The sequence below is a fragment of the Microtus oregoni genome, unplaced genomic scaffold (assembly GCF_018167655.1).
Source record: "Microtus oregoni isolate MIOR12 unplaced genomic scaffold, Mior012 000043F_ref0000047, whole genome shotgun sequence".
NCBI classification, from domain to species: domain Eukaryota; kingdom Metazoa; phylum Chordata; class Mammalia; order Rodentia; family Cricetidae; genus Microtus; species Microtus oregoni.
Window position 1 is genome coordinate 2,182,979 of NW_024543210.1, and position 27,578 is coordinate 2,210,556.

Consider the following 27,578-nt stretch of genomic DNA (forward strand, 5'->3'; position numbering starts at 1 on the left):
GGGTTAAAGCAAGATGTATGAGTTAGCCAAAAAGAGACTAGATATAATGGGCCAGGCAGTGTTTAAATGAATACAGTTTCTGTGTAATTATTTCGGGGTTAAGCTAGCCGAGCGGCAGGAAGTTCGCTGCTCCTTCTACAACACACAACCATGCAGTAGTGGCATAACCTTTAATCCTAGCACTTGGAGGCAGAGGCGGATCTCTGAGTTTGAGGGCAGCCTGGTCTACAAAGTGAAATCTAGGACGACCAGAGCTACATAAAAAAACCCTGCCTTGAAACAAAACAGAACCCAAACAAATAATAAGAGTGGTCCTCTCCTGGGAGGTGGGTCAGGAATGAGGGGCACAATGGAGCTTCTGAGGCTTGAGGAGAATATTGGTAAAGGGGTACTAAAGAAAACGTTCCATGTCCTGGCCCAGACAGGTTAATTGAGTGGGTTGATGCTGTAAAAATCATTGGTGTATACACATACACAGCAACTTTTAATTTATATAAATTATATAATTTAATTTATATAAATGCCATATGCATTTCTCTCTATAAAATAGCTCAATTTAAAAGTGATTTTTAAAAGGGAAGGGACGTACTCAAAATCTTCTGCCTAAATCCTTGGAAATAAAATGTTCTTGGTGATGCATTAAGAGAGATCAGCAGGTAAAAGCAGTTGCCTTGCGAGCCTGGCAACCTGAGTTCAATCCCTAGACTCCATGACAAGGCAGAAGCAGAGAATAACCCCCCAAAGCTGTCTTCTGACCTCCACACATATCACAGCATATTCACCACTCTTAATGTTAATAAACATATATTTTAAAAAGAGAAATGAAATGTTCTTCTGACATCTCTAAGACTGGAAGGCCTGCATAAACAGTGAGGACATTCTAGTGTGCAAGCCAACTTTTCACCAAGCCAGGCTGGCAGGTACCTGTCGTTTGATGGAGACCAGCTCCATGTCCAGCTGTCTCAGCACCGTGGTTGCAGCAGTAGCATTAGCAGACACAGCCTCCACATCTTCTTGGGAAAGAAACATTCCTTTTGGAGGTTTCCTTTTTGCTCTATTTTTAGCTTGTGTACTATGCTTTTCTTTTTTGACCTGAGGAACTGTCTCTGTAGGGGGCACCTGTATGATATACATATTTGATAAATGAAATTAAAAAACAAAAATGTCAAATGGATGGTAGTGTGTGTCTTTAACATGGCCCCAAACAACCTAAAACAATCACCATTCTTATCTGAGCATCCTAAAGGGAAGCTATCTGTGAACACTTCACTTCAGGAACACTCTTTTCTACTTCAGGCCTCTGATAATAAGAACACAAGGAAAGAAAAAACAATTGTGCTTTCTTACGAGCTGTTTATATTACATGCGGATGAGTGAGTACTCTGACCTCCAGCAAAGCAGACTGTATGACATAGATCACCTATGGTGAGTGTGGGGGGATGGGGAGGGGAGGTTGTTAACCTTTCCATTAAGATATATACAATTTAGCTTTTCGATTGGCTTACATAATTTTCCCTACAAATGTGCTCTCATTTTTAAAATCATTGAGCTAATTTTTTGAGTGCTTTCTCTAATAAGAAAACCTTCAGTAACAAAAAATACAAAATCTTGGTAATAAAATGACTGTTTTACAGGCATCATTTAAGCATAAGATTTTAATTTGGGCATGGTGGAGACATATCTGTAATTCCAACATTTGGTAGACAGGAGAATCAGAATTTCAAGGTCAGTCTCAGTTACATATTAAGGCTGGGACCAACCTGGGTCATAGCAGACCTTGTCTCAAAAAAAACGGTGTGTGTGGGGGTAATACTCAAGGATAAAGCCAAACACTTAGTAAACCTTTTGCTTTATATTTTAAAAGACTAAAATGAAATAATGAAACATAATCAAACAATGATGGTAATAAAAATTCCTTAAATTTGTGGTAATAAGTAATGAGTAGAATAAACTATATTCTGTGTAGCATTATGCTATTTCATAAAGATTACTTATTGGTCACATGTGTTTTAATAACATTTTACACTTAAACTAAGATTTAACCTATTTTCTTTTTCAGTTAGACTCGTGCCACATAAAAAAGAATTACAAGCCTGGAGAGATGGCTCAGTGGTTAAGAGCACCACCTGCTCTTCCAAAGGTCTTGAGTTCAATTCCCAGCAACCGCATGGTGGCTCACAACCATCTGTAATGAGATCTGGTGCCCTCTTCTGGCCTGCAGTCAGAGCACTGAGAATACTGTATACATAATAAATAAATAAATCTTTTAAAAAAAGAATTACGAAATATGGCAAAATTACAAAAAAATTGTTCATTTAAAATGTGTTATTGAAAAACCTAACAAATAACAATATACCAAAACAAAGCAGAACCCCAAATACACTTCATTCTCCAAACAATCTCACTCTATTATCCCTGAGGACCAAGTTATTCAGGGACTTCTGTGAGTCCCTGAAGACTGGTCATCCATAGAGGATGCATGAACCCTACTTCAGTGAGTCTACTTTAAGGAGCTGTAATACGCATATAGGATATATTGAGGCAACAGTTCAACTTTCAGGAATGATTTTAGTGGAAAAAGTGTACAAATATTTAGATATATGACTCATTAATTCAGTACTGCTCACAGTAGCAAGGACTTACTATCTATAACGCTCCATGTGAACCTTTGGACTCAGCACTTAATACACCACTGCACAAGAGGCAGGAGACACTGGTAGAACTAGTTATGACATTTACTGCCTATGAGTATTAGGGAGAAATATACCTCCTTTTTGCTTTCCTTGTTTGGATCAATCTCAATGTCAATGGGGTTACTTCCATTTGTTTCTTCCAGTTCATCCTCACTGGAAGATAAGAACAAATTACTGAAAGTTTATTCTGTATTAACTCTATTTCACATAAAAACATAACATATGGCCAGGTGAGGTGGTACACGCCTTTGATATCAGCACTGGTAGACAGGCGGGCAGACCTCTTGTGTTTGAGGCTAGCGTGATCTACAAAGCAAGTTCCAGGACAGCTAGGGCTACACAGAGGAACCAAATCAAAAACAAAACAAAACAAAGATTTATTCTAAAATTGTTCTATACATCTAAAGACTGCTAGGATGAACTTTTTTCAATTCATATAGATTCCCAACCTTGTAGTTCTTTTAGGGCACTGTTTCTCAACTTTCCTAATGCTGTAACACTTTAATACTGTTCCTTGATACTTCATAATTGTAATTTTGATACTGTTATGAATCATTATGTAAATACCTGATATGCAGGATGTCTTAGGTGACCCCTATGAAAGGGTTGTTTGCCCCTAACCAAAAAGGGGTTGCGACCCACAGATTGAGAACCACTGTTTTAGTCTCAGTGATGAAGAACTACTAGTTCGTTTCTAATTGCCCAAATCAAATCTAAATAAAATGTTGTTCCTCTGTATTATCAAGTGTTTTTAATTTTCAGCTAAATTATCAAGCGCAGAAAGCGTCTACTTTTCCTCATAGTTATTTACTGCACGGGCAGGAAAGATCTCCTGACAACACTGAAAGCTGTGCAGTATGAGCTTCCACCTCGCTGCAAACAGACTGTGCTCTCTACTCATGGCTTCTAATGGCTTGTATAATTGATATTTTCAAATTAAGTTTTATAAATACATTGGTATGGCACTTCAAATGCTTTTGCCTGAGGTAGTAAAGAACTCCATCTTTAAAAAAGAGATAATTGAGTCTCTCAGAAGTCAAGCAGTTATCCTAATTTGCCCAGTTAAAACCAGGGGAGCAGCAGTAGGGGCAGAACACAATGTCTTCAGTGCCAACCTCACACTGTGTCTCAGGAATCCTTCCCAGGGGAGCCCCAACTCCATGTTGCACTCCCCCAAACCACCACCCATTTCCACTGTTCTGTGCTGTATGTAAACTGAGGAAGCAAGAGGTAAGACACATCCTTCCTTCCTACAGCTTAATGAGTTAGCCTTACAATCAATGTCCAGGCTGGGAGGCAGGCTCAGGGGTAGAGTCCTAGCAATGTGTAAAGCTCTAGGTTCAGCACCCTAGCACTGCGAAGCTGAGAAAACAAGAGAGAGAGAGCAAGAACGTGCATGTGCGCGTGAAAAAGAAATCAAAACTAATAGTAACAACAAACCAATACCCTTCCTTCTAAGAGATAATGAAGTGATTCTGTTACTCGCACCAGACACAGATAGTCAAGGGCAGAAGGACTGTACTGGTCAATACTCGTTTTCCACTTGACAGGATCTAGACTCACCAGGAGATTCTCTACATCAGGTTGGTCACAGGGAAACTATATACTGTGACTATGGCGACACCGTCTGTGGGCTAACTAACAAGAAGGACATCAGCTGCCTCAAGCTCCTGCCACCAGCCCTGCTCTCCTCTTCCCTGAGATGCTTCTGTTACAGCAACAACGTAAGGAACAGATATAAAAATCTAAATTGTTTTTCTTCCTTTTATAGCAAGTTAAACATAAGCACAAACCAAATGACTTTTGTTATCATAGTCAATACCTAAAATAAAAACATCTGGCCCACGAAACAACAACAAAATCCCTTTTTAATTAAGGGTGTCACCTTTAAGGGGAAGGAAGGAACATGTTAAAAGTTCACCAACTGCAGAACAGAGATCTACAGAGGGACTTTCATATCTACAGTCTCTCAGAGGAAGGCAACTGAAGAACTTTGTGTGAGTTCTGGTACAAGGGAAACCCTGTCATACTGCCTGTCCTCTCTGTCCCCCCAGCTCTTAGAACCAAGTGCTCAGATGACATCCCGAGCAGAACACTTACCTCTCTTCTCTCTCCCGTTTTTGCTTCCGAGCATGACGATCCATCACGCTGGTTTTAGTTCTTGTTTTCTTCCAAGAGTAGTAAAACTTCACCAGACTTGCTATGGACTTATCAGGAAGCTAAATGCAAAAAGTAAGTTGGTGTACATGTGAAGCTAGTACTAATCAAATGTGCTTAAGACATATTTCATAAGGATTATTTTCCTATATTTTAAAATGTATGCAAGTTTGAGGCCAGCCTGGTCTACATAATGAGTTTCAGGGCAGTCAGGGCTACAGAGAAACCCTGTCTTGAAAAAAAACATAAAATGTATGGAAGGGAAAAAAATCCTCTTAAAATGCATTTCTTTTTAAAAATTTTTAAACATTATTATAAAAAGGTTGCAACAACAACAAAAATCACATAGTAAAATTAACCAGACTCAAAACCATACAATTCAATGAACTTCTTTGCAGTTAGAACAGCTATTCAGAACTGAAGTTATGGAGTTTCACATAGTATTTTATGCTTTCAATATTGAATATTTTTATGATCTATCCACTATGAAAAAAGGAAAATCCATAACAGAGTTAGAACTACAAAAAAAAAAATAACTACAAAAACAATTAGCTTGTTTTGCATTTTTCAAAATAAGACATTTTCTTTCTTTTTTGGTTTTTCAGGTCCCTGTGTAGTCCTAGAACTCACTCCACAGACCAGGCTGGCCTTAAATTCAGAGAGTTCCATCTGCCTCTGCCTTTAAATGCTGGGATTAAAGGTGCAGACTACCATGCCCAGCCACTCTAAGATAGCAAGTGCCAGCAAATCTGTGACCTCCCCCATCGAGGCTGTAGTTATAGATATGTATAAAATGTCTAGCTTGTTATGTGGGTTCTAGGGTCTAAATTTTGGTCTTCATGACCAAGTGAAGGAAACTCTGAGTCATCTCTCCAGCTCCAGGTTTAACTTCTACAAATTCATTTTAACATTCAATGAAAGCATGAGTAAATGTTAGCCTGAAGTGTATCAATAGCTTTCTGAAGAGGAAAAAATAAGTACACCTTCTACAGACAGACAGGGATTTGAGATATTCCTTCCAAAACAATCAAAGATCCTTTCCATTGGCTTAACCTTGTGAGGACTGCAGCTATAGGGTTGGGTGATGACGTGGAAGTGTAGACTATAAACTTGAAAAAGAGAATGCTTTGCTCTATACCTAACTGCTGAGCTACAGAGCAGTGAGTGTAGTTAGCTGCTTTGTCCAAAGGAACTTTATTCAAAAGAAGATATTAGCTGCTGGAGAGGGAGGTCAGCAGTTAAGAACTGGCTGCTCTTTCAAAAGGCCTGGGTTCAATACCCAGCACCCAGATATCAGTTCACAAATGTTTCTAATTCCCATTCCAGGAATCTGATGCCCTCTTCTGGTCTCGGATAGCAACAGACACACAAGTGGTATGTAGACATACATACAAGCAAAACACCCACACATATAAAACAAACAAATAATAAATGAGATGTTTGAAGTTGATGATAACCGTAGCTCACATATACTCTAAGATATAAAAAGCAAGACAAACAAACAAACAAAACAAAACAAAACAAAAACTGTCAAAGAAACCTGCTTACCATTTGCTGGATTCTGTGAAAAGTTTTCCCATGAAAACTAAAAGCTTGTTCAAATAAGACTTTATCTTCTACAGTCCATTCATCTGGAAAGGGGGTGAAGTTGGGCAAATCTGCCAATGATTTTTCAATATTATGCTTATGCCAAAAAAGCATCCCAAGAGCCTAGAAAAATGTTCAGTGAAATTTTAGAACAAATAAAGGAAATATTAAAATGGGAGTGAGATCAGCATGTTTTTATCAGATAAGTGAGAAAGAAGAATGTCGCATATAACACTGTGAAGTTACAGGCATCAACCCCATCCCAGTTTCTGTGAAGATACATGTTAACACCTAGTATATATAATTCCAAGCTCTTTTCAGCACACAACTCCATGGTACTGAAAACATGCACAGGTATAATACCGATTCCCAAGACTCATCTTGCGAAGCAAACATTGCCGGCTCAATAGTAGCTCTCTTCCCTCTGTCTCCTCTGTTCCAGGCCCCAGCAACTGCCTAGATTCTGACTACTCTTAGTGAGTGTCTCAAAAAAAGTGGAAAACTAGCATTTCTGTCCTTCAAGATTCTCCTGATGAAGTCTATGCTTGCTTTCAAACTCTCAATCCTTCTGACTCAGTCTCCCAAGTGCTGGGTCCACAGGTTTCTAGCTATTCCTTTTGATTGCCACAGGGATCACATTAAACATTCTCAAGTTGTGAGACTTGGGTTTGAATTTTTATATAAATAGCTTCAATAAAATAAAAAAAAAGCAAGCTTCTTTTACAGTCATTCCACCCCTTTCAGTTGTAGAAATGACAGAATTCTATCTTTCTATATCATATGTTTAAAAAAGGGGGGAGGAAGCTAACTTTGTTTTAAATAAATTACTTGGGCTACTTGGAAAAATGCAGAGTTAGAAACACTAAGGTAATGATATTGATACTAGCTTTACCCAGCTTGTTACCTTGATTCTAGTCTTATCCCTTCATCTGGCTCTGAATACTGTTTAATACCCTATTTCTACTGCAGGTTTCCTACAGCATTCTTGAAGAAAAAATTTAGGAGAGAGGACATGGTGAGTCCTTTTTTTTTTTTTGATCTGTAAATAAATTAAAAATTTTATTTAGCTGGGTGGTGGTGGTGCAAGCCTTTAATCCCAGCACTCAGGAGGCAGAGAAAGGTAGATCTCTGTGAATAGGACTACACAGAGAAACCTTGTCTCAAAAAAACAAAAACAAACAAAAAACAAAACATAACAAAATTAGTTGGGTGTGTGTACATGCAGATTCCCTTGTGTGCATGTGTGCATGCATGCCAAAGAACTCATGTGGACGACAAAGGACAACTGAATGACTAGACTTTCTCCTTCCGGCATGTGGACTCAGGTCATCATACTTGGTGACAAATATCCTTACTCAACTGAGCCATCTCACCAGCCCCTCTTTTTGTTTTTGAAAGTCAAGTTCTGTCAAGTATAGGACTCTTTTTCTCTTTCCTTTTTCTGTAGCCTCACGTGAGGGAACCCAGGATCCTGTGTATACTAGGCATGCATTCCCTCCACTGAGCTGAACATCTATCTATCTGATCTATACAGACAATTCTTGGCTGAAAGTTTTTGACTTTTTTCTTTCCACTTCAAATATATCAGATCACTCACTGTCTTTGGAACTCCAAAATTCCTGATGACAAATCTGATAACCTTACTGGTGATCTCTTGCATGTCACAAATGGCTTTTTTCTTGCATCTTTGGCTTTTTTGAGTGTCTCATACTGAATCTTGGTGTGGGTGAGTTCATTCTGAAGTATGTTGAGTTGTTTTTGGATGACATATCAACTTCAGGAGGTTCTACCCTTCCTCCTCCCTTCAAAGTCTCTCCCTATTCCTTCCCTCCATCTTCTCCTGAAATTTCTAAATTACTTACATTGTTTCTCCTTGAAGATGTCCCACAGGACTCCTAGGTACTGTTCACTCTTGTTCACCTCCCCTACCCTTTAAACTCAGTTTAAAGTTTAAGTTTTTTGGGCTAGGGGTATAGTTCAGTAGTAAAATACTTCTTTAGCATGCAGGATGTCCTGATCTTCCACCATCCAGTACCACAAACAATAAAACAAATTGCCCTATGTTCAAATTCATTATCTGCCTATTCAAAATGGCCTTTTGTTTTGTTTTGTTTTTCGAAATTGTGTTTCTCTGTAGCTTTGGAGCCTGTCCTGGCTCTTGTAGACCAGGCTGGCCTAAAACTTACAGAGATCTAGTCTCTGCCTCCTGAGTGCTGGGATTAAAGGCATGTGCCACGACTGCCCAGCCAAAATGGCCTTTTTGAGCAATTGCAATATAACTACTTTAAAGTCTTAAGGTAAGATTTAAGACTTAAGGGATACAGTTAAGTGATAGAGCATTTGCCAAGCATGCTCAAGGTTCTTTCTGTGCATCAATTTTTCAAAATTTAAAGTTCTATCCTAAAGGAAGCCTCCTTGAGGTGTGAGAAGTAAATAAGTAAGTTTCAGGAAGTTCCTAAATGTTACAAGATTCATAAGCATCCTCATCCACATTTCAGGCTTTGTGCATAGTAAGGAATACTAGGGAGAGAAGACTGTGACCTGTCAAGCTGCCTGGAAATTATTCCAGGAGCTCCAAAGAAGCAGTTTTTGTGAGCTGTCCCTCATGGGCTTTTCAGTGATGCAACTGCCTCTGAGTCACCTGTAATGATGGCTTGTTTTAAATGTCAACTTAACACAATCTAGAGAATCTAGAGAATCTCAGGGAGAAATTTTTCTACACTGGATTGGTCTGTGGCTTGCCTATGTGGGGGATTGCCTTAGCTACCTGATGTGGGAAACCCAAGCACACTGTGGGCAGTGACATTCCCTGAGCAGGGATCCTAAGTGGAGAAATCCAGCTGAGCATAAACAAGCAAGTAAGTAAGCTTGCAAGCTCATTTCTGTCTGATCCTTACTGTGGATATGACGTGACTAGCTGTCTAAAGTTCCCACTTTGACTTCTCTACATGATGGACTGTTACCTGAAATTTTGAGCTAAAATAAAATTTTCCTTCCTCAGTTTTTTGGTTTTTGTCAAGATAAATTCATAAAACTAGCAAATTCATGCTCCTGAAAGTAACCCCAGCAAGCTCACTGGCTCACTACACAAGCTTGGTGGAAACTGTGCTTTGCTCTGTCATTGGTGTTTTAACTGGGGTAAAAAGAAAAGTTCATGCCTCCTAAGGAAAACTCACAAAAGGTTTTTTATCCAGTCGCCATACTTTCCTGATTTGATGTATGCGTTGTGATTCCTTTCAGAAACTGGACATCTGGACTTAATCATGCATTAGCAATGGCGAATAGATGCTTGCTTCCCCTGTGGTGATTTTGTTACATTTTTTTTTATAGTTGCTATCTGTCTGTGTGCCAAGAACCAGCCCAAGGTGTGATATTTTTGTTTGTTTGTTTTCGAGACAGGGTTTTTCTGTAGCTTTGGAGCCTGTCCTGAAACTAGCTCTTGTAGACCAGGCTGGCCTTGAACTCACAGAGATCCACCTGCCTTTGCTGGGATTAAAGGCCTGCGCCACCGCCACCACCACCCAGCCAAGGTATGATTTCTTAGATCTTTTCTGAGCATATTTCTTTCCCTGGACACGGACAGCTTCTCTCTAATTTTCTCCTCACATGTTGCTCCATTTGATTGTCTTCATCTTTAATGTCGACCTCTTGGAAATGAAAAGTGCAGAGAGCAAGAAGTTGAGGGCACTGGTCCCTTTACTTCCTCGGTCACTTCAGCTGGGAGAAGAGCTCAAGAGCAGCAAGGCTGAGCATAATGGCCACTGGCTCCTTTGCCTGGCTTTTGTAATCACAACAGTAATAAGTCATATCTCAAAGATCAAGTGTTCGTCATAGATTTTCACATGGGTGACAGGGTATGTTTCTGTGTACCCCAGTTCCTACAAACTACATGCAAGCTGCTGCCAGAATACATGTGCAGGTGCTTAAAGTAGAGCTACAGGCGAGATGTGGACAGCTATACCTTTCTATGGGTGGGAACAATTCGAAGCTCTATGTCTTTACAGATCAAATGTACCAACAGTTGTTAACAGGCGCTTCCCACTCTGCTGAAATATACAAGTTGCTAACTTGTTATATGTTGTTTGAGCTCACTGAGAAACTGGCTCTAGAAGCCAGTCTGTGTGTGGTTCCCCCCTCCCTTATTAAACTCATGTATGTTCACCTTACGATGTCTTATGGCTCTTCTCAGGAGATGGGCTGGAGATGTTTCCAACTCTATTATAGAGAGGGAACAGCAAATAGCCCAAGACAAAATCACTATGTCTGAAATCATAGAAGGCAAACCATTTTCATTATCACTATCACTTACCCCACCATACAAAGTGCCTGCAAAGTTAGAAGTTCAGCTCAACTGAACCCTAGCTGAATACCTCAAATTATCCAGTCAGTTTCTGTTGGATAGTGTAAGCAACAAGTCTGAGCATAGTACCATAAGTCATTATACAATCACATCATAGACATTATACAACCAGGATGAGAAACCAATCACACATTCCAATGAGAAAACCGAACTAGCTGGTATCTACTACCATATGCCCACTCAGCACACAGAAGAAAACACTTGAAGGGGTCAGTGGCAACACACATGCTGTTACCTGCTCCATGTTGTACCCGTGCTTCTCTTTGGCGATAGCGATGTACTCGTCCACTGGAAAACAGAGGACAACAGTGAGCAGCCTGAGGACATCAAGTTTACACTCACCAGAGCTGACAGTGGAAATAAAAGCACAGGTTTCCCCGTACTCTAAAAGATGAGGGCTCGGAAGACTTTTCCAATACCTTCTCTGTGTAACACTTCCGGCTCTCGAAATGATTTTTTGTTTGTTTTTCGAGACGGGTTTTCTCTGTGTAGTCTGGCTGTCCTAGAACTCACAGTAGACACCTGCCTCTGACTCCCGAATGCTGGGATTAAAGGCATGTGTCACCAGGTCCTCTTCAATACTGTGTCTGAGTCACAATAATCTCTGATTCTGTCCAAAGCTTACAGAGAGCTCATTTCAGTGTGGGAGTGAGTGAGTCCTGTGCAGAGGAACCAGGGAACCAGGTCAGGACCATTTACAAAGGTCACAGAAGCACAATTCCCTGCTGTGGGCACACATACTACTGCAGCCTTCCCCAGTGCATCCTGTTCACTCGAGAGGAGGCCGCCTTTGATTGTTAGAACTGACACCAGCCTGCAGGTCAGAAGCATTAAAATCAGCCAGTGGGCAAACTCACTATGCTCGAAAGTAAAGCCATTACAGCACATTGCAATTGTTCGCTTCTTAATGACTATCAAAACAAACATGGAAAGCCATCTGATGTTATTTGTAGTAGTCACAGATATGTACCATCGTGATTGTAAAACAGAGTATATTAGTCAATGGCTTTTTAGGGGTTGGGATACTCACTTATTTTGCTGTAGCCTGAACAGAGTAAGAAAATACAGCCATGATCAGAAGCATTTGATAGAAGCTGAGGGCAAGTAATAGAAAATTGCTGGTGTTAAGCTTTGTTTTTAATTAATGCTTTTAACCTAATAAAACATGTCTTTAGTATCAAGTAGTAAGAACTTGAAATGTAATTGCAAAGGACAAAAGATACAGATGAAAACTGCTATGGTAACCTTAATTCACCCTTCCCTTCCCCAGACACTGCAGAGATTCAGAAAATCAGATTCTGAATATTCTACAGAGTAATAGGCTGACACCATGAGGCAGGTTGAGGACAAAGCTTATGGCCTTAATGGAGCTTTAAAAATACAGTCAAGCCGGGCGATGGTGGCGCACACCTTTAATCCCAGCACTCGGGAGGCAGAGGTAGGCGGATCTCTGTGAGTTCGAGACCAGCCTGGTCTAGAGAGCTAGTTCCAGGACAGGCTCCAAAGCCACAGAGAAACCCTGTCTCGAAAATCAAAAAAAAAAAAAAAAATACAGTCAAGATTTGCACTGGCATTAGATACTGCAAAGGAAACATGACAGCAATTTCTCTCACAGCACAAACTGAACACGCCAAACATTTTTTAAAAATGTAGTAAGATTGGAGATGTTGCTCAAAAGAGTGCTCTGTCCAGCATGCATAAGGTTCTGGGTTCAATTCCCAGCACAACAGAGTATGATAAATACCATGGCATCTTCTTTTATTATTATTAAAGAAGTTATCCTTAAGACTCACACAGAAGGCCGGGCGTTGGTGGCGCACGCCTTTAATCCCAGCACTCGGGAGGCAGAGGCAGGCGGATCTCTGTGAGTTTGAGACCAGGCTGGTCTACAGAGCTAGTTCCAGGACAGGCTCCAAAGCCACAGAGAAACCCTGTCTTAAAAACAAAACAAAACAAAACAAAACAAAAAAAAAAAAAAAGACTCACACAGAAGCAATAGGAACATTTAAGTACAGCAGTTCTGCCACCTGGTGGACACAGACAATATTACAGCTAACACTTGAAGCTTGAATATCTTTAAGGGTAAAGGGTGGGGGGAGAAGACAGGGACACGACGACACAAGTCAGATGAACCACGCTATTTCTTAGTCTGGTCTTATAAAAGAAAATCCCACTGCATAGAATACCCCTCCCTGGCTACCCAGTCAATACAATAGCAGAAACAGACAGATGACTGTTCCATACAAGGCCATGCATGTCATGTTCTATTCTGATCTAAACCATACCGCTGTGTCCTACACCAACTTATTGCGTAGCTAGAATAATTCTGTCCTCTTTTCTAGAACTCAAGTTTCCATTTATCAGTGTAAGAGTAAGCAGACTAGGGCTGAGTGTGGTGCAAGTGAATCTCTGAGTCTGAGGCCAGCCTGGTCCACACAGTGAGTTCCAGACCAAACAAAGCTACATGGTGAGACACTATCTCAAAAACAAAAACAAGCAAACTAACAAACAAAAATCTAATGTTAAACTACAACACTCCTCTAACTCTTCCATATCAAGTCAACTTACTTTACTTGTCCCTCAGCAAGAAGTAGAATACTCAAGGCAATCTTATTGATTTCAATTCGTACTTGGCTATTACACTATAATCCAAAGGAAAGAATCAAGATCTGTAAAATCATAACAGAAAGGAAAGGAGGAGTAGAGAAAGGCAGAGAGGAAGATAGGCTGATCATGTATCTACTTCTCATAGCTGATTATAAGAGAGTCCTGGACCCCATCCAAGTCAAAGGCCTTGGCTTCAGCTAAGGGCCTGATAGTTGAACTCCTTTGCTCAAACTACAGGACAAGAATGAGACTTTTCTTCAGTCCTTCATAGAATGTTAGGAGAACATTTAAAATAATCAAATGTAACAACTATTAAATGAATTGTCATAAACATTTCCTTTTTGCAGTGCTAGAAATCAAACCTGCAGTTTCATGCATGCTAGGCAAGTGTTTTCCCATTGAGTTGTATTTCTACGTAAGAAACATACTTTTTAAGCTACTTTCCTCAGTGCTCAGAACTGAAGCCAGATCTTTCCTATATTAAATTGATTCTCTACCACTGAGTTAACACCTTCAGTATCTAATGTATATTAATGCCCCAAACTTCCTTTTCACGGATAGAGACTGCCTTAAAAAAAAAATAGCGGCTGGAGAGATGGCTCAGAGGTTAAGAGCACTGATTGTTCTTCCAGAGGTCCTGAGTTCAATTCCCAGCAACCACATGGTGGTTCACAACCATCTGTAACAAAATCCGGTGCCCTCTTCTGGCCTGCAGACAGAACACTGTGTACAAAATAAATAAATCTTAAAAAAAAAAATAGACTCATTTCAAGGCCACCTATGGAGGATGGTGTCAATCAAAAGGTTGTTTTTGGCCTCTAAATCCCATATTTTGAGTGGCTTATCAGTCTTTAAGCCGTGGCGGGACAGTGAGGGAAACAAGCTGTATCACACAGGAAGTTCTGCCACATATGCTGCTCCCAAGTCACTTCCTCTCTCTGACTGGTTATCTTGCAGGGATGTTTTCTTTGTGCAGCACAGGCCCTCTAGGTGACAGCGCTAGAGAAAAGGGTCTTGAGCTCAGGGCAGACTGCAGCAACACAGTGGAGAATGAACTAGTCTACTGTACACTGGATCTCTCAGGTCTCCTTTGTGGCTAGTGCTGCTCCTGCACATGTGATCTGAGGCCTTCTGCAATTCTCCTTACAGCTGAAGAGAGAAATAACTTAGCTCACTATAACTGTCTCAAGTACAAAGAAGGAACTATGAATACATTTCTCTAGGCAGCCTACTCTTCAGAATGAAGGAAGTCCTTTCCCGCAGGGGTAAGACACCATGCTTTCAACTTTACAAGTGTTATTTAGAGTAAGGAAACCAGAAAAAAGAAAGAAAAAGAAACTAAGTGTTTGATTTTTAAAAAACTGGCTAAGTAAATTAGGCTACAAGATGAATATAACAGCTCAAAATTCACATCTTCATTTTTTGTTGGTGGTAGAGTATTGTTTGTGTGAGATTTATTTTTTGTTGTTTGAGGCAGAATTTCACTTTATCATCCAGGTTGGCCTGGAATTTACCCATATAGACCAGGCTGGCCATAAACTCACATTAATATTCTTGCCTCTGCCTTCTGGTTTGCTGGGATTACAGGCATGAGCCATTATGCCCAGCTTCCATTTTTTTTTTTTGTTTTGTTTTTTTGTTTTCCATTGAGATAAAGTCTCATTGTGTAGGCCAGTTGACCTCAAAATCTTGATTCCCACACTTTAGCTTCCAGGTTTCTGGGATTACTGGCCTGAATGACTACACCTAGCATTGTTCATTCCCCACCCCTACACCAAGACAGGGTTTCTCTGTGTAGCCCTGGCTGTCTTGGAACTTGCTCTGTAATTCTGGTCTCGAACTCAGAGATGTGCCTGCCTCTATCTTCTGAGTGCTGACATTAAAGGCCTGGATGTGTGCCACCACTACCAAGCACCTACTTTCATTTTTAAAGGCAGGAAAATGATAGTTTAAAAATTATGGAGCGATACCATAGTGCACAGCATCACAGAGTAGAGATTAGAAAGCAAACTAACAGTGATTAGCAGTCACACAGTGGGGGTGGAAGGTGTTAGCATTTGTGAGCCACAGCATCTCCCCAAACAAAAGATGTCCATATGATAGGATGAAGGATTATCAGTGTTTTTTGTTTTGTTTTGTTTTGTTTTGGAGGGGTGTATTTTTCAAGACAGGGCTTCTTTGTGTAGCCTGGCTGTCCCAGAACTCACTCTACAGCTCAGGCTGGCCTTGAACTCACAGAGATCCACCTGCTTCTGCCTCCCAAGAGCTGGGATTAAAGGCATATGTCCTTGCTGCTACCAACACTAGGTCATCGATTATTTTTAATAATAATAAAAAAAACTTGTATGTATGTATGTAATTTCCCCCAAAACCATTTGAGATTAATTTTCACATCTTAAAACCCAATCTTAAATATTAAGCGGTATTTACAATCAAAGGATATTTTCTGTGGTTCACAGAAAAGTAAATAAATTAAATTATTGACAATACTTTAATCTTTGTTCATAGTCCAATCTGGCTAGTTGAACCCAAATTGCTTTATAGTTTATTAATTTAAAAAAATTTTCAGTTAATTTCATCCCTACAGATGCATGCTTTTTAAAAAAGTACATTTTATATAACAGAAAGTCATATAATAATCATACCTAACAAAAGTAGTATAATTCCTGGGTATGAGCAACAATGTTACGCCCATTAGACTATCTACAATGTATAAATCTAACTCCAGCAGTAACACCAGAGAAAGAGTAAATTCCTTTTTTTCTGTCTTTTTCTGGTAGCAGTGGTAAACTAATATGACACTTTAGAAAATTATTTGGCACTGACTTCTCAGCTAAACAGATGAGACACAAAAACAGGTCAAAGAATGTTTCTGTAGTAATGTCCGCAGTGAAAACTTAAAGTAACTTTCCTCAGTTGGCAGAAAGAATAAACAAATTCTAACAGTAGCCAGATGAGATCCAAATGTAGAAAGAAGAAGGTAAGGCATAATAATGAGTAGAAGCAAAAGAAGCCAGACGTGTCAGAGAGTGTTAACTCAGCACTGCGCTCAGCTCTGTTCAATAAGCTTTGTCCATTCTCCCCAGCTCTTCTAGAGCATTTATTAGGGACCAGAATTGTAGTGGGTACATTCCAACACTCACAAGGCAGCTTCCCATCAAACTAAAGCCACATTTAAGCAGGGCTGTCAGGTTCAAACAGTGCCTAGTACATCATAAACAGGAACAAAAATTATTTATTGAGTAAACTGATGACCACAAGGAAATTAGAAGACTCCAGATGATCCAAGCTGCATAACAGATAAAAATCCTGAATTTGCGACTGTATGCTGAGGAATTTTCATACTCCTCCTATTTCTCCCTTCAACTGATACTGCACATTTACTCACCACATACCAAAGGAGAGAACAGAATTAAACAAACAGACCAAACATAACAAGTTCCTACATTCAGTCTTACAGTATAGAGGAGCATACAATAAACAGTATGTTGTGTAATAAGATGGAAGGAAATCAAGTGAGGTAAGACAGTGAGTGGTTCCTATTTCATAGGGTGTGAAAGACCTCTCTGGTAGTCTCACCTAAGGAACTGGACACCTGGGAGAAGAATACTTGTACTCCAGACAAGAGAACTAGGAAGGCACTAATGAGAGTACTCTAAAGAAGGTCACAAGGGCAAATACTAGTTACACAATTCAGGGTCATGTTGCAACTTTTAACTTCCAATTTAAAACATGTTAGGAACTAGAAAGCCACTGGGATATCTTGAATAGAAACAATTCAAAATGTATCTAGATAGTAGGTATATATTTACAGTGTATCTATGTAGAAATTTAGAATGGTAGCCGGGGCAGTGGTGGAACACACCTTTAATCCCAGCACTCAGGAGGCAGAGGGAGGAGGATCTCTGTGAGCTTGAGGCCAGCCTGGGCTACATTTTCTGAACTATTATAGTGTTGAATATTTTTTTAAATATTTATTTATTTATTATGTATACAATATTCTGTCTGTGTATATCTCTACAGGCCAGAAGAGGGCACCAGATCTCATTACAGGTGGTTGTGAGCCACCATGTGGTTGCTGGGAATTGAACTCAGGACCTTTGGAAGCCAGGACAGGCTCCAAAGCTACAGAGAAACCCTATCTCGAAAAACCACACCCCCCCCTCCAAAAAAATTTAGAATGGTAAACATACTATGGGTCTGGAGAGATGACTCAGTGGTTAGGGGCATTTGCTACTTTTCCAGAGAACCTGGGTTAGGTTCCCAGCACACATGTAGGTAGACTCATAACGACCTGTACCTCCAGCTTCAGGGAATCTGACATCTTTTGGCCTCCAAGCCCCCACATATAAATAAAAATAAATTATTAAAATTAAAAAATATTCAACATGGGCTGGAGAGATGGCTCAGTGGTTAAGAGCATTGCCTGCCCTTCCAAAGGTCCTGAGTTCAATTCCCAGCAACCACATGGTAGCTCACAACCACCTGTAATGAGATCTGGTGCCCTCTTCTGGCCTGTAGAGATATACACAGACAGAATATTGCATACATAATAAATAAATAAATATTTAAAAAATATTCAACACTATAATAGTTCAGAAAATGTATAATGCAACAGGATGACTTTTTATGATTTATTTTGTGTATATGAGTATTTTGGCTGCATGTGTGTATGTACACCACTTGTTCATCTGGTGTGACCTTTTGAGATCATAACACCCATCATATGGATGGTTGAGAGTCTTGTAGGTGCTGGGAATCAAACCCAAGTCCCCTGCAAGAACAGAAGATGTAGTTGGAAGTTTCCATCCCACCCGGTCCTGCAGTAGTTCAGTCCCAAATAAACACACATTGGCTTATATTAATTATAAACTGTTTATAGACTATTGCTCAGGCTTATTACTAACTAGTTTTTATATCTAAAATTAACCCATTTTTTATTAATCTATGTACTGCCACATGGCTGTGATGTTACCTCACATCTTGCTTCTCTGGCAGTCCAGACAAAAGCAATTTCTTGCCCTAAATGGTTATATTTGCCACATTGAAAGCAAACTCCATAAGGAGCTTCTTTGATGCCCATCATCCTCTTAAAGTAACTGGTGCTGCCAGGAGGACACGTCTCTCACTGTCAAGAAAAGTCTAAGTTCTTAAAACATATTAAATGCGATATTCTATATGTCTTTGAAGTGTCTGACGAATACCTATCCATCTGAAATATAACTCTGCATATCTAGAAAACCTAACATGATTATAAGTTTTACTATTACAGATGATTTTTAATTTGTATTTCTTAACTATACATTACATTTTAAATGAGCTGCATAAACATAATACCTTAAACAAGAGTAGAAATGTACATATAGTGTACCAAAAAAACCCAAAACAAACAAAAAGAACTCAAGTCTTTTTGGTGTGCAGTGTGCACGGATCTATGAGAACTTAATGTTACTAATGCATCTATCTTGCTTTCATGGGCCAAATCCAAATCTTGACAGGTTTGCATACAAGCACAGGAGCAGTATGAAAAATGCCAACAAAAAGGAACTCGGGGGTGGGGTAGGAAACCCTGTGGGAATTAACAAGTCTGGAAGACAGGGTAGCCAAAAGTGTAAGGATGATGCCCAGAAGTGGGTAAAGAGTACACAGACAACGGCATAGCATAAACGGAATGTATGCACTAGTTATGTTAAGGAACACCTACCCAATCCACAATCATGTGGTCTCCACTTCTGAAAAGTTCAAAGGCTCCTTTCTATATTTTTGACTTCTTGAACTTTAACCTTGCATCCTAGGTACTGGCAGGGTTAGAGCTATCACCTCTCTGACCTTCAACAGCACGGGTTACTCCTCAGTACCTATTTCTTTTCTAAATCACAAGCTATCAAGAACTTTCTAATGGTAATGACTATCATTTCCAGCTAAAAATTCTTTAAGGGCTCTCTCATCCACCCCCACCTTTCATCACTACTATTACTGTTAGTGTATGTGTATGTGCTCAAGTTGCAGCATGTCTGTGCAGGTCAGAATACATCGTCTACAAGTTTGTCATTCTGTCCTTGCACTGTGGTATCCAGAGATTTGGTGTGAAATAATCTTTTGGTACACTGTAAAGATGTGTCTTTGCCAAGGTGTTTTCTGATTGGTTTAATAAAAAGCTAAAAAGCCATTAGCTAGTCAGGAGGTATAGGTGGGAGAGCCAGAAAGAGAGAACCTTGGGAAGAAGAGTGCCGTCGTCAGGAGCCACAGACACACTAAACTTGGAGCGGTTTAGACACACAAAATGGGATAGAGGTAAAAGCTACGTGGTAGAAGGTAGATCAATAAAAATATGGGTTAATTTAAATTATAAGAGCTAGTTAGGAAAAAGCCTAAGCTACTAGTCAAGCTTTTGTAATTAACAAGTCTCTGTGTCATGATCTGGAAGCTGGCAGGAAGGACAGAAATATCCGTCTACAGGGATTGAATTCAGGTAGTCAAGTTTACTCAGCAAGGGCTTTTAGACACTGATCTACCTTGCCCATCTCATATCAACACTTGCTTCCCAGCTGTTTTACTTCTCACTATCTCAAAGACAGCGTGTCTCAGAAAAGACAGTCTGCAAATTAAGCACTATATTTCTGTCTCAATCCTTGATACAAATGCCCTCCTCTTCCCTTGTCCAGCTAGCAAATTTCTACTCACATTTCAACTATTCTCTAAAACACTGAGTTTTTCCACTAGGAAGAGGCACTTCTGGTGATCAAGGGAATCATCATAACTGAGTGAATACAGGAGATACTTGGTGCCAAATAGGTTAAAGCTCAAATACCCTTCTTCCAACTAGTGAGGATTTAAGTCTAACAAGCTGCCGCTCTTTAATTCTCACTACACCATGGCAAACTGTAAATGACACTCTCGCTTTGTCCCTTACCTATCAAACCACTGTTTCTCAAGTAATATGTTCATTAATGGAGTAGTGTTTCAACTCTGTGGTTCTTGTTTATGCTCCTAGGAATTATTTATTCTTCCCCAATTGTGTCTCTATAAGGTACATTTTCTCGACACATCCCACAGGCTGCATCTCCCACTAAATGATTTTTACTTAGACATAACCCAAAGCAACTTGTGAAATATTAGTAATGTTTTAAGCACTTAATTATACACACATGAAAGCAGATGTGTGTAGTAAATGTAGTCTAGAGACCTAAGATCTAGTCCTAAATTGACAACTAACTACCTATGAGACTAAAAACATCTGATAGGAAAAGGCAGGGGGAAAACGTTCATTTCCTCATTGCCAATGGAGTACAAACTTCCCTCCCAGATTCTTTACTACTGGAACACTACCAAACATGTAAAACTGCCACCAAAAATATGAATAAAAATTAACCTCACATAAAAAAAAAAAAAACTCACTCAAAACAACCCTAAGAAGACATTATGGTAGAAAGCTACACATACAATGGGCTTACCTAAGAGAATAAATTTGAGCTGGGAAGAGGGAATGAAAATACTACTGAGTAAGGAGAAAAAACACCCAGAACTAGTACTGGCACACACGTTTAATCCCAACACTTGGGAGGCAGGGGCAGGCCAATCTCAGAGTTCAAGGCCAGCCTGGTCTACAGAGTGAATTCCAGGTCAAGCAGTTACACAAAGGAACCCTGTCTTGGGAGAAAAGGTGGTGGGGAGAGACAAACAAAATCGATCTTAAAAAGCTATTCTGATAATACAGCTCAATAACATTCTAGAAAAGACAAATCTATGGAGACAATAAAAAGTCAACAGTTAGGATGAAACAAAAAAAGGAAAAAGAAGGATTCTTAGCACAGTGAAGCTATTCTGAACAACAATCATATACAACATGGCAGAGAGCTCTACTGTCAACGTACTCTGAGTGGTAATAAGGTATTCGTGCAGACGCACCCCAACTCTACAAGTGAAAGATTTTTACAGCAGGGTAGGCTATAAGTGTATATAGATAGTCTTGACTTCCTGCTTGATATACTATGTACCTAAAATTTGCCCAATTTTTCCCCTTAAAATAGAAAAGAAGAAATGACTTATTTACTCTTTAACCTACGAATTCTATTTAGTCTCAAAAATATATATAATCAGGGGATGGAAAGATGGCTCAGTGGTTAAGAGCACTGGCTTCTCTTCCAGAGGTCCTGAGTTCATTTTCTAGCAACCACATGGTGGCTCACAACCATCTGTAGTGGGATCTGATGTGCTCTCTTCTAGTATAAAGGCATATACGCAGATAGAACACTCACATACATAAAGTAAATCAATTAATTTCTTATTCTGTCTTTGAAGTAGACTAAGTCATTAGTCTATCCTGTCATGTTTTTTTTCTTCTCTCTCTCTCTCTCTCTCTCTCTCTCTCTCTCTCTGACAGGGTTTCTCTGTGTAACAGCCCTAGCTGTTCTCCTGCTCGTTCTGTAGACCTCGAAATCACAGAAATCCACCTGTGTCTGCCTCCTGCGTGCTGGGATTAAAGGTGTGCACTGCCACCACCCAGTTTTTTTTTCTTTTCTTTTTTTTCTTTTTGTTTTATGCAGAGTATATTTTCTTTCTGTTTTTGAAGGTTTTGTTTTCTTTTGTCTTTTTTTAAAGATTATTTATGTGTTCTACCTGCACACCAGAAGAGGGCACCAGATTGCATTACCGATGGTTGTGAGCCACCATGTGGTTGCTGGGAATTGAACTCAGGATCTCTGAAAGAGCAACCAGTGTTCTTAACCACTGAGCCATCTCTCCAGCCCAGAGTATATTTCACATACCCAGATGGTATATAAGCCTACTACAAACATGTGCTATGTGACAGGAGATACATGGTACAGCCAAATGTTCCTTGATTCATGAAGAAAAGCATGACATTAAATTGAACACAAGAGAAAACAATGCAATAAAGAGACAAAGTGTGATGGCTATTCTTAGTTATCAAATGACTATAACTAGAATGAACTGTAAGAGAGAAATGGACAGCACACTTGTAATCCAGACCTTGAGGCTGGAAGGCACACTTTTAATTTGGGCCACACCTTCCACTGGAAGCCTATAAGAACAATGAAAGAAAGAGGCTTTGTTCTTTTGTTCTTCACCTGTTTGCCCTCACCTAGTCAGTACATCCATTCCTTCTTCTGGATTCCAGCAGACCAGCTGAGACACCCATCCTCACGGGACTGAAAAACTCCTAAGATTCTTGGACATCCCACTCATAACTAGCCATTGTTGGATTGCAGCCTGTAAGTCACTCTAATACATTCATATATTTACTCTCTCATAAAACTGACAGCATAGTAGGTAAATTTGTACCAGCATCACAATGGATGCACAAGTAACAAGATGGCTACAAGGTCTAAGCAATAGGAATCTATCAATCATCTTTGGGAGCATGATATATGTGTTTATGGAAATATTAAGTTGCATGTGGCCATAAGCAGGAGAGAGGGCTCCCATGGCTAAGAGCATTTACTGCACTTGCAGAGGATCCATGTTCAGTTCCCTGCTCCCACGTGGCATCTTATAACCAAACAGCTGCAGCTCCAGCTCTGGAGGATTCCATGTCATCTGCAGGTCTGTGTGGGCATCTGCATATACATAGTACACATAAACTCATGCCAGCATACAAATAACTAAAAAATAAATTTGGAATGAACCCAAGTCCTCTGCAAGAGTAGCAAGTACTTTTAACCTCTGACTCATCTCTACAGCCTGCTTTTGCTGTTAAATGTATAAACTATAGAATATCCATACATAGTTATGGTAAAAGTTTGGTAATTATAAATAAAGGGACAAAAGGTTTTCAGGTGATACAGAGAAGGCAAGAATTTACAGTGGATTCCAAGCCAGCCTAGGCTACAGTATGAAACCTATCGAGAAGAGAGAAGGAGGGAGGGAGAAGGGGGGAGGGGAGTGGGTATTGGGGGGCATCATTAAAACAATGGCTCAACAGTTGAGTGCAGCTGCTATTTTTGCAGAAGATGTACGTTTAATTCCCAGCACTTACATGTGTCTGGCAACCATCTGTTACTCCAGTTCCAGAGGATCTAATACCTTTTTCTGACATCCTTAGGCACCAGGTACACATATAACACACAATATAGATGTAGGCAAACATACACACAAAAAATAAAAATAAAAACTTTTCTTAAAAGGGAACTAAAGGTTTACAAGGTATTTTAACAACGTGGGAAATGGTCGGGGTCAGAATACAGAAACATGCACATTAAATGCTATACCATCATCTCAATATAAATGAGAACTGAGGATGTCCTGGAGGTATAGATTTATCTAGTATACACAATCCATTGGGCTCAGTGCTCAGCACCATCAAAAATAAGGTGCATTTGGGGAATGCAGTAGTGCACGATAAAAAGATTTACAGAGGGCTAGAGAGATGGTACTCAGAACACTGGCTGCTCTTCCAGGTCCTGAGTTCAATTCCCAGCAAACACGTGGTGGCTCACAGTCTGGCCTGCAGGCAGAACACTGTATACATAACAAATAAATCTTTAAAAAAAATGATTTACAGAAATATTCTAACACTAAGCAGTTGTTTCTGAATAAGAAACATGGATTTTTTTCTGTTTTTCTTTTCTGTGTCTTCTAAATAACAGTAGGCATAATTGTTACTTTTAGATTAGTTTTTGTTTGTTTGTATGTTTCCACCCCACCCACCCACACCTGTCCTTGAACTACCTCTAGGAACCAGGTTGGCCTCAAACTCAGAGATCTCCCTGTCTCTACTAAGTATTGGGATTAAAGGTGTGCACCACCACCAGTTTAGATTAACTTTTAAAGTTCAACTTTTAACTAATACTGAGTAGAGCTTAACAGTGAAACTGAAATTCAATTTACACAATACTGGTGTTTAAAAATCTCAACCAGGTGTTCTGTGCACACTTATAGGTCACTACTCAGGAGGCTGAGGCAAAAGGATCCCAGTGTTGAAGCCAATCTACACAGCAAGTTTCAGTCTTGGGGGAGGGGTGACATTAACTTTATATATTCGGTGGTTTTCTTGTATGTCTAGTAAGAATAAATATTAAAGTTAAATTCTGATCGCAAAGATTCTAGCATGTAATGTCAAGATACAAGAGATGCTAATAAGAAAGAAAGAAAGAAAGAAAGAAAGAAAGAGAGAGAAAGAAAGAAAGGAAAGAGGTGAGATAAAGAAAAGAGAAAAGGTACTAATATAATCCTGAACTAGAAGAAGTACTGTGAATGAAAGAGAATCAAGACTCGGAACAGGCCAGGAGTGAGGGTGCCGTGCACACCTTTGATCCCAGCCTGGTCTACACAGAGAAATCCTAGTGGATGGAGAGACTGGCTCAACTGTTAAAGGCTAGGCTTCCAAGCCCTGCACAAAAAAAAAAAAAAAAAAAAACCACCAAAAATGAAATAAACAACAACAAAAATCTAGGAGCTCAGATTCAGAGGAGCAGGTTTAGAGCAGCACAAGGTCATTGACCTTGGGCTCTTATTTCATTCCTTGTCTCTTAAGCTGTGGAAAGTTTCTACACTCAAGATTTAGAGAACTCCCGTGTGCTACTATGGAGAGTGAAAGCTGCATGACATGGGTAGCATAATCATGTGTTGTGCTGGGCATAAGGCTCAGAAATTCTTGCTCTACTCCATGGGCATCCAAGGGGGCAACTGAGATGAAGCGAGACTTCCAGAATCAAATCACATGAAAGTAAAACAACTCCAACAGTAAGGGAGACAGGTACACTGGGTGCCTAAGAATCTCAAGGAAGCAGACTGACTCAGGGAAACAAAGCTTTACAGATCTTAAGGAGATAGATTTTTCAGTTTTTTTTTCTCTGCTCTGTAAGAAAGAGCACATTCAAAATGACATGAATTGATTTTATAAATCATTGTAAGAAGGATGAAAAACAAAACATACTACAAATTACGCAGAAAGCTCTCTGTATCACGATAAGGATCAGAAATGCTAAGGTGGGGTATGGTGGTGCACACCTTTAATCCCAGCAGGTGAGTTCCAGGCCAGATGTGCATAATACCAAAAACTGTGATGTGAATGCAGTTAACAAACTCCATAAATGCCATCCATAAACTCCACTGAAAATTTCTCAAATGAAGAATTTGTTTTATTTCTTAGTTATAATGAAAATAAAGCCTTCAAACAGCAAGGAATTATGGTAATACAGTAGATTAAAAAATTAGTCTTAAAAGGTAACATGAAGGGCTGGAGAGATGGCTCAGAGGTTAAGAGCACTGGCTGTTCTTCCAAAGGTCCTGAGTTCAACTCCCAGCAACCACATGGTGGCTCACAAACATAGAAGATGAGATCTGGTGCCCTCTTCCGGCCTGCAGGCATACAGAACACTGTATACATAATAAATAAATCTTTTAAAAAAACTTTTAAAGAAAGGTAACATGAATAGACAGAAAATACAATTAATATCCCTAACAGAACCTCTCTATTCTTCCCTCTCCAAAACAAAGGTTAGTATACTCAGGGTATGTGCCAGCTAGGCTGGAGGTACAGCTCACTGGTAGAGTAACTGGCCTAGGACTGTGAACCCTGGGTTCATTCTATGCATTCCCAGCTGAGGGGTTACACATTTCATTGTTATTTTCTGTGCTAGAATGTTTCACCTATTGGTATGTGTGCACCACAGAAGTCAGAAGGGGTCATCAGATCCCTGGAACCAGGTCCTCTGCAAGTGATTTCTGATTGCTGAGCCATCTCTCCAGCCCTTTCTACTCTGATACAATGTCCTTAGTCACACTCATTACTACCTTACACAGAATTCAGGAAACTGTTATAGAAAATAAAATCACAGGCTGGATAATATTTAAATTGACCATAGTAAAAAATTAAAATATATACTTCTACACTCTATTTGAAACTGTGAGAGAGCTGTAATAGAGAAATTCTGAGTTACAACAATGCCTTTAAGATTTTGCATTATCTAAGAAAATGAGAAATAAAGGAGATTCAAGACTTACGTTTTGCTTCTGAAAGATTCTGATTAGGTGACCAGACCAACATGCCAAGATTGTCTCGTTCTTGACTGCGCCTTGCCAGTTTGGCTTAGTAGAAAGAAAATAAAAACTGTATTATTATAAGTTAGTAACTGTAATAAGCAGTAAATACCACCACTACTCTGGTCTTCTAGCCTTAGAATAATGACATCACCTACCCTTTACCTTATACCCTTACAATAATAATGAATAAAATAACTTATAAGTGTCTTAAGAAATTCATAAAGTCCACTAGAATAAATTACATGGGGAAGGAACCAAGAGTCTAAAGCAGCAGTTCTTAACCTGGGGGCTACAACTATTGTTGACAGCTGAATGATCTTTTCGCGTGGGTCGCCCTAAGACCACCCTGGATATCCTGCATATGACTCATAACAATATCAAAACTACACTTATGAAGTAGCAACATAATAATTTTATGGTGGGAGTCACCATAGCATGAGGAACTGTGTTAAAGGATCGCAGTGTTGAGAACCACTGGTCTAAAGGATAAAGAAAGAAAAGTGACAAACAGATGGAATAGCATGTACCTTTGAATATATATTTTTAATTTTGTTTTTGTTGAGACAGGGTCTCAGTATGTATTCCTGAAGGGTCTGGAACTTGCTATGTAGACCAGATTGGTCTTGAACTACACCTGTCTCTGCTTACCAAGTGTTGAGATTAAAAATATGTACCCCACACCTGGCCCAGAATGCCTTTTTAAATAACACTGTTTATAAAAATGTTCATTCTGAATAACCAAAAAAAAAATCCACTGCCCAATATACTAGCCTTATAGATATTAGCATGAGTAGACAAACATTCAAGCCAAAACAATATTATCAACAAAGAAAGTGTTTAGCAAAAGTCATGTGTGATTATGCATATCTACAACCTCAACATTTGGGAGGCTGAGGAAGTTCTCAGTCAGCCAGAACTATACAGTTAGGTCAGATCTGATTAAAAAACTAAACAAAACAAAACAAAAAACCTTCCAACCAACCAAAGAGAGAGAGAGAGAGAGAAAGAGAGTAAAGGAGGGAGGGCAGGGTTAAAAGCCAATAGATGAGGGGAAAGGCAAACTGAAGCTCCATGAATGACTAGTATGCTTACTAAAAGTACAAAATCTAGGCTGGAGAGATGGTGCAGCCGCTAAAAGGCTAAGCTCACAACCAAAAATATAAGTACAA

At 39.5% G+C, this 27,578-nt stretch overlaps 1 protein-coding gene across 1 annotated transcript in view; it reads right to left on the reverse strand.

Moving 5' to 3' along the window:
• The window catches only part of Rcor1 (REST corepressor 1), an 85,088-nt gene that overhangs the window by 14,682 nt on the left and 42,828 nt on the right, over positions 1-27,578 (reverse strand). The window contains exons 3-8 of the mRNA XM_041633123.1: positions 26,371-26,454; positions 11,033-11,085; positions 6,399-6,560; positions 4,794-4,912; positions 2,768-2,846; positions 925-1,119 (exon numbers count right to left, since the gene is read on the reverse strand). Coding sequence (XP_041489057.1) covers positions 925-1,119; positions 2,768-2,846; positions 4,794-4,912; positions 6,399-6,560; positions 11,033-11,085; positions 26,371-26,454 — 692 coding nt within the window. The remainder of the gene's footprint in view (positions 1-924; positions 1,120-2,767; positions 2,847-4,793; positions 4,913-6,398; positions 6,561-11,032; positions 11,086-26,370; positions 26,455-27,578) is intronic.